The sequence below is a fragment of the Acipenser ruthenus genome, chromosome 3, assembly GCF_902713425.1.
Source record: "Acipenser ruthenus chromosome 3, fAciRut3.2 maternal haplotype, whole genome shotgun sequence".
NCBI lineage: Eukaryota > Metazoa > Chordata > Actinopteri > Acipenseriformes > Acipenseridae > Acipenser > Acipenser ruthenus.
The window spans coordinates 6,593,012-6,601,186 of record NC_081191.1 but is presented as its reverse complement, the minus strand read 5'-3'; the positions used below and the strand labels follow the sequence as shown (position 1 = coordinate 6,601,186).

The 8,175-nt window shown below is 35.4% G+C and overlaps 1 protein-coding gene across 1 annotated transcript; it reads right to left on the bottom strand.

The window, feature by feature from the left end:
* Nucleotides 1-4,510: 4,510 nt before the first annotated feature.
* On the bottom strand, nucleotides 4,511-6,853 carry hoxa1a (homeobox A1a). Its single transcript, XM_033992544.2, has 2 exons — nucleotides 6,230-6,853; nucleotides 4,511-5,877 (listed from the first exon to the last, which is right to left on the bottom strand). The coding sequence occupies exons 1-2, from the start codon at nucleotides 6,825-6,827 to the stop codon at nucleotides 5,522-5,524; spliced, it is 954 nt and encodes a 317-aa protein (XP_033848435.1). The 5' UTR covers nucleotides 6,828-6,853; the 3' UTR covers nucleotides 4,511-5,521.
* Between the last annotated feature and the right edge of the window lie 1,322 nt (nucleotides 6,854-8,175).

Sequence of the window (8,175 nt, the reverse complement as noted above, 5' to 3'; positions counted from 1 at the left end):
TTGTCTTTTGTTTGAGATGGACAGTTATCACATCATTACTTTTGTTCTTTCCCTTCTAAAAGTAATGTTTTTCCCATGGTTATACTATGCATTTGCCATAGTTTATTCTGGTTTGCTATGTAATTAATATGCCTTACCATACCTTTGCAATGTTTACCTCTGCTTTACCATGCAATCACTATGCTTTATTAGACTTTGCTATGCTTTTACTATTGTAAACTTGTATCTAGGGTTAACAGTGCTCTTTTACACAAAGCTTGACCTGAGTAAAATAATACAGTCATGCGGTTTCAAAACACAAAATCAATAAAACACAACTTGCTTAGTCACTAGTGACTCAGCTAACAACTTACTTATATAATATGTATTTGTTATGCATTTTAAATGGAATTGAATTACTTTATTACCTGTTAACAAGTAAGTTACTAATATAATAACAAATGTTATTATATTACACTTGTTTAAACACACTGTTATAGATCATGTTACTTTAGTAGGCTAATGTTTGGTAAATTAAATGAGATTTTATATATGTAATATCATTGTGAAAATATGCATATATTATAAATAGGTTACTATAATTAACTAATTAACCAACCATTATAGTTAATCTGTCATTAAAGGATATCCTTTATCCAGGTTAGGTTTAAAAGTGACCCTTAATATCTGTGCCCTCATCATTAGAAACTGTAATAATTTACCCCCCCTCATACAGAAGAAGAAAGCATTGATTGGGTCTGAAAGAGAGTGGTCTTCTTTTCCAGATGCTCTTTATTTGGAGGTGTCAGACTTCGTGTCAGACATTGAAATTGTTTTCCTAACTATACATGGTGAGAACCTGATTCATTCAGCACCGTCTGTCTGTGGATCGTCTCTAAACGACACGAGCGTGTGTTCCATACAAGCGGCGTTCTGAAGTACTGGGCTATCTTTTAGAAATGACGCTACAAATATCTTTGGAATGGTGAAGTGGAATGTGAAGCAGAACGACATTACAGGGTTCTCTGTTTTCCTTCTGCTGTAATTTTGTTGCAGGGTTGTGGAAAAGCAAACGGTCTGGAGAGAGCATCATACTTTTCACTTTGCACTGTATTTCTAATGAAAGCCATGTGTGGGATGAAAAAGCCTACATTTGTTGCCTTCGTCGGAAATGTCAGTCTTTCACCACATTTCGCACAGGGTCGACTCAGGTTCAAAGCTGTACAACCCGAGCCCAGTATGTCCTCCTCGCTGAAGGCAGTGTGCGTGATGCTGACAAACATACAGATGGGTATACCGTCTTCTGATAATGATCTATGAATTAAACTAGATCCAAATCAAAGCTCATATTAAAAGCTAGTTTTCGTTGGTTTTTATTCAGTGTGAATATAACACTTTTAATTTGTATCAATAAATCCACTTGATTTGAATCAACATTTAATGATCAATTCATTCAGCAATGGGTATTTACATAAAACGTTTATCTGTGTATAGATGTAGCCTAATTAAATCAAACAATAACTTGTATACTAAATTTAATCTGTTTTGTTATACATTAATGTATTTTGTTATACACTTCAGTAATGTTCCCCCAGTTTAACTGGAAATAATTTAAATGGTGGCACTTTAATACATCTTAACAATGATGCATTAAAAAAAAAAAAAAAATAAACATATTGTGTCTGTTGTATAAAAATATCAACTCGCTCGGTGGTAGACTAATTATATGTATTATTATTATTATTATTATTATTATTATTATTATTATTATTATTATTATTATTATTATTATTATTATTATTAATAATAATAATAATAATAATAATAATAATAATAATAATACCGAACTCTCAATAAATATTTCCCCTGCTTAATTATTATTTTTTTCTCTCTTGGCTCATGATATAATCATTAGGGACCCTATTTAAAAATATTCTCAAGATGGCAAAAAGGGATTTACTTTTTGGAAGCATGTGCACCTGAACCACTAAAATATTTTCAATTTTTAAAAAAATGCATTTCCTAAAAACATTACAAAGCAGTCTTTGTAATAGGGAAGGTTCATATAATTTATATAACGCATCTTTTTAATGATATTACAACTCTTACTTTCCATAGGATACCCAACCAGCAAGCAGTCCTCAGTAAAAGATTGTAAGCTTTGTTTAGAAGCGAGGGTTTACCTCATACAGAATCGGCCTGCCGTAGGCTATTCAGTGGACTTCCTTGGCTTTGTGAAAACAGAATGCATTACTATCCAATTCATCGAAAACGTGCGCAATGTATTATAGTCTAATCATTTCTCATTTCTGTAAGTTTTCTCTGAATTGTTTTTTAAAGAAACTATTAAACAAGCATCCCGAGACGATTACCATAGTTTTTATAATTATAATGAAATAGTAATTGTGTGAACAAAATACAATAAAAAAACAAAAACATTTTGGGATATTTTTAGCATTACCGATGTGTTTTATCTTTAGGAACTTCACAAGACAGGAAAAGTTTTGTGACTATTTCTGACGTCTTGTTTTCTCTGTAAAATGCCTATTTACTTAAATCATGTATTGATATCACTCCAGATGACAACGTTCTTGCATATTCTCAATGCTTTGGGAGGCATGCGATTGTCCATCTGATGATAATCTCTCTGTGGCTTGAAAGCACAGAAATCTAACCGCGTTGTATCGAAATAACGTATTATCTATGCATTAACCTTAAATATGCGACACTGGAAATGTGCTCCTCGTTAGGGTATTCGTATCCACAGCTGAGAGATGCAGCTGTGGCCAAAAGTTTAGCATCACCATATATAATGAACAACTGTTGCTTCATAAAGTCCAACATAACCTGCTTAATAATGTTACGAAACGTGTTGAATTACATACCGCTTTGTAGTTTTTCATATCCTTAACGAAAAACTGACAAAATTGAAAAATGTGACATTTCAAAATCCAATACGAAATACTGTACTACTGTTATGGCTTCGGTAGATATCATTTACTAGTTTCTTTGACTACATGATTAAAAAAAAAAAAAAAAAAAAAAAAGATCAGCATTGTGTTAATATGGTTTGTTTTTGTTTAATTGTTATTATGTCTCAATTTTAAAATTCTAGGTGATGCAAAACTTTTAGCCATAGCTGTGCTACCTGTGGAGCTGCTTTTCGAGTTTACTCAAGGATGTTTTATTAAATCCTCGCTTTAGATAATAGCCAGCGATCATCATACCCTATTCCCACATTCTTATTTTCTATTTGTTGAAGGTGAAAAGACACTTATTTGTGTAGTTATCTATTTGTTGGATTGCGTTATATTTCAACGTATGCCCTCATGTGATCTGGTATTATTATAATTACATTATAACAATATAAACAAATATATTGATAAGGAGAACAGTAAACCAGGCTTGCCATACGATAATTGTTTAATTACTCTTTAAATATAAATGTATGCGATGAGTGTATTAACTTTTAATCTGTATTGGATGATGATAATAATAATAATAATAATAATAATAATAATAATAATAATAATAATAATAATAATAATAATAATAATATACGGTACATTTACTTTAATATTGACTGTTTTTTCCTCCCATTTTCAAAAGTTAGCAAAACTTCTGGCTGCTAGCCATCTCCGAACTCGTCTTAGCTTGAACTTTCTGTGAACCACAGATTAAACAGACGTCGGACACAGGCATCTTGGTGTTCACTGGCCTTTCAACGACCCTTTCAGGCCGAGTAAATATTGATCAGATTGCCCCAGAGGGAAACAGCGTTTTAAATTTGGAAAATGCACACTTGAGGGGTGAGCACGCACAGCTAAACCAAAACATTAGTATTTTCAATTAGCACTTCTATAGGTCCTACAGCATAACCTCCACTGTCACCATCTCCACACATGCATATTGATTGTGTATGTCTATTGTCATTCATATTGTAATGATGGATCATGCATTGTCGATGCAACTGTTTGATACTAGTTTTCAAACCATCGTGCATATTTGTTCCGTTTTTTTGCAATTAAGTTTAATTTTAGACTTGCAGTGGTACACCAGATACTATAGAGATCGGTAGATCGATAGATCGATAGGTTGGTAGGTAGATAGATCGCTTTTTAAATATGAACATATTGCTACTGTTAATTGCATGTTTTCTGCGAAAAAAAAGTTTTTATCTGAAACTATTAAAAGGGGTAGTTCATGTTGATGCTGTGTTCCCAAGGCAAGACTATACTTCATGAGAATGTATAGTTCGGGAGACTGTAGTGTTTACATGTATGTCAACAGCCTGCTTGGGGTAAAAAGGTCAACCCTTGGAACTGGAATGTTAGGTAGGAATTGTTTTTCTTGGTCGTTTACAATGGGACGCCAAACTGTATGCATATATAATAGCAAGCACATTGAATGCGATAAAATGTCAAGAGAGAGAGAGAGAGAGAGAGAGAGAGAGAGAGAGAGAGAGAGAGAGAGAGAGAGAGAGAGAGAGAGAGAGAGAGAGAGAGAGAGGAGATTAAGACGAGCCAATATGTTTTAGAAGCAAAAACGTTTTAATACATACAATTAAAGACCCGTAAACTTTGCTCTGGTTTCAGATACATTAAGCATATTTTAGAACTGTTCAATTGATTGTACAGAAATATAATTTAAGAGATTACAACTGATAAAACTCAGTGTTTCTGTGAGGTACATCAAAGCTCTGTCCACCATGCAAACATCCTCTACAAATCACATATACATTCGTTTTGCCACAATGCGGTTTCTTAACATCACGCATTTATTTTTAAATAACATCCTGAAATTACGAGGTATTTAAAGATTATGTAATTTGCATGTTCCAGATGAACCAACGATGACTGTCGTTGAGTACACGAAATTTCAAGAGCTCAACATTACTCAGTGCAATTTAGTTTTATTTATCTTCGTATTCACTGTACAAGTGAACTTTTCTGCTCCACGATGTATAGTTATTTTTCTTTATCTGATCGCACACATTACAATAATCAGTTTATTATATAAAATAAAAAATCTGCTACATCACCCGTAGATGCCATCTGTCTACTTCCCCTATTATCTTGTCATCTTTCTTTAAAAATTCTAAAAAGATCAAACTTTTGAACAAAATATATACAATCACTGCATCTCATTGAACACACGTATTACAAGACATAAAATTAACAGATGCCAAGGATATTAATTTATTTAAACACTCATATTGTGCATGTGTTTAAATTTGCCTCAGTGGACTGACTTTCTAGCAGCCTATGAATCTGGGCTTGCAAATCATTTGGCTGCAGTGCCATTTGGTTAAAGTGTTTCCCGTTTATAGTTAAACATGCAACCATGGAAAACTAGGTATATACTAAAATAGAAACCCGTTAATTTTACTTTTAACGAAAGCTGGGTTCCTTGTTCTTTAAATAAAGTTAATAAATAAATATAGAGTGAATTACGTTACTATTTCCAATGACAATGATTAATGGCAATATGGAAAAGCTTAGATCACAGCCAACACCGTGTTATATATCGTGTCTGTGATGTCCTAAATTGAGGTAGTTTGAGTTTCTGCAGAGGACGAAGCTGGAGAAGGTGTTGACGGTGTTGAAATAGATTTGTCTGATGACTCGTCGGCCTTTTCGTCATTTTCTGGTGTTTTGGAAGGAGAAGCCGGTATCAATCCCTCTTTTTCTCGTTTCTTTTGCTTCATTCTCCGGTTCTGGAACCAGATCTTTACCTGAGTCTCGTTAAGCTGCAAGGCAGCGGCTATTTCCACTCTCCTGGCTCTTGTCAGGTACTTGTTGAAGTGAAACTCCTTCTCGAGCTCGGTGAGTTGCTTGGTTGTAAAATTTGTTCTTACTGTGTTCGGCTGTCCAGCGAAACCATATTCTCCGACTTTCCCTGAGAAAATTAAAACATGTGAAATAGCATTTCGCGTATTGATTCGCACAGAAGTATTGCAATGCATGCACATGGAATGGAAATGTGGACATGGGGTAAAGGTCAAAAGTAAACACTTGGGACCTAAAGTTAACAGAATTTAAATGAAATGCACCATATTTAGAATTGGAAGGCTAATCTATTTTCATTGCCAATATATTTTAATAGCATAATCTTAATAGCACGATATTTGCTTAAGCAACTTGCATTAAATGTAAGTTAAAAATTGATTATTTCCGCCCTTAATGTACAACCTACCTTGTACTTTCCTATGTAACTTGTTTACTGTAAACGAACCCACCGCGAAACTCACCAGTTTTGGGCGGATTCCTTTTAACTTTCATCCAGTCAAATGTCTGTGTTGGGGTTGATGCCTCTGATAGAGGAGAGCAGCAGGTTTCCTGGTGACTGGCATGCAGAGGGGATAAGGGGTTATTGCAGGCTGACAGTGTCACATTCTGTTGCTCGTGTCCATAAACTGGATGGGGATACTGGATTGGACCCAATGCTGCTCCGCTGTAACCTTGGTGATGCTGGACCATGGAAGACGAAATATTCCCAGTGTACACAGCTGGGGCACATTGGGGATATCCTGCAGTGGAATCCGCATCCTGGCTCAGTGAATAGTGGCTGTAACCTGTGCAGAAATTCTGCGTGCCATAACCTGTGCTACAGCTGGGGTGGCTGGCGTAAGAGATCCCCAGACTGTTATGGTGCTGGTAAGCTCCAGGCTGGTGATGAGATGGGCCACCTTGGGTACCCCTGCCTACGATAAAGCGATCATCTCGGCTACAAGTATTAGCTGTGACAGCACAGGACTGAAAAGTTGTAATTCCATGGTCTGGGTGATAAGCCCTGGGTGAGCACCCGGTGTCTCCGTTGATGAGCGGGTAATCTAAAAAGGAGCTCATGCTCGCATTGTCTATCTGTCACTGACTGACCAGGTCTACAGTGATTACGGTCTTTCAACCTGGATGACCGTGCCAACTTGCCCACTTCCTCCATAGGGCCAGAAGAGAAGAGGTATGAATGTAAAGCGGTGTTCATGTGACACGTCACAGCCAATTGCTGGGCGCAGTTGCAGAGATATCCTTCTCTTGGCGGTGATGGATCACCGGTTTACTGGCATTTAAATTCGAAACGCTCTTCTATCAAGGTGACGCACACATCAACCCATTTAATGCATTGGTAGTTCAAACAATGGATGAGACAGAATGCAACAGAAATTGTCCAGGTCGCACATATTTGCAGGCTACTCCGATGTAAAGAGTAAAAGTGCCTTCTCCCAGACGGATAATATTGTTTCTATTACCTAAGAAAACAGCTGTATTAACAACATAATCGGTAAGAGAACGCTCATTTTCTTGTATTATCCATGTACCATAATGATTTACGATATTAATTATTTATTTTTATATATATATATATATATATATATATATATATATATATATATATATATATATATATATATATATATATATATATATATAATTTAACTAGCTTGTAACAGAATATGATTATACATGTTCAATTTCTGACAATGTTCTGCTTCAGCTGTATTATAATTATTTCAAACGACTTAAAATGTGTTTATTTTCATAAGTTGTAACCATTCTAAATGGCTTGATTACATACACAAGCATTGGTGATTTTCAACCTCTCAGAACCCGACAGGGAGACAGCTTATGTCGGTCTATATTCACAGCTGTTGGCATGGAAGTGAAGAGCTTGTGTAACCGAATACCATGTATGCTGACACTATGCTGTATTTTAAAAGCTCACAGAAGTACACATATTTAACTTTGTGTAATGGTACTTAAATAGCCCTTATACTATTCTAGATATAATAACGCATGTGTCTGCTGTAGGTGGAACATGAATAATGAAACAATCGGTGATCAGACAGAACATGCCTCTGACGTTGTCCGTCTGTTCGCTTCCTGTAGTTTCTGTCACAGCTGTGCTGAATGCATCTGGTTTTTGGGGAGGTTCAAATCCACGGTGACTTGTCTGGCAGTAGTGCAATTAATGCTTTCTGTCAATCCACAGCTGATCTGACCAAACTGTAACTGTAAACATGTTCTGAAAGTGTAGCTAGACAGATGTCAAGCAATGCATGTTTCGTAGATATCAGGCAGTGAAAATACTTTCATCCTTTAACAGAACTGTATGTGCAGCGTGTGAAAATCCAATAGAAATAAATAACTTTTTTACTACTACTACTACTACTACTACTAATAATAATAATAATAATAA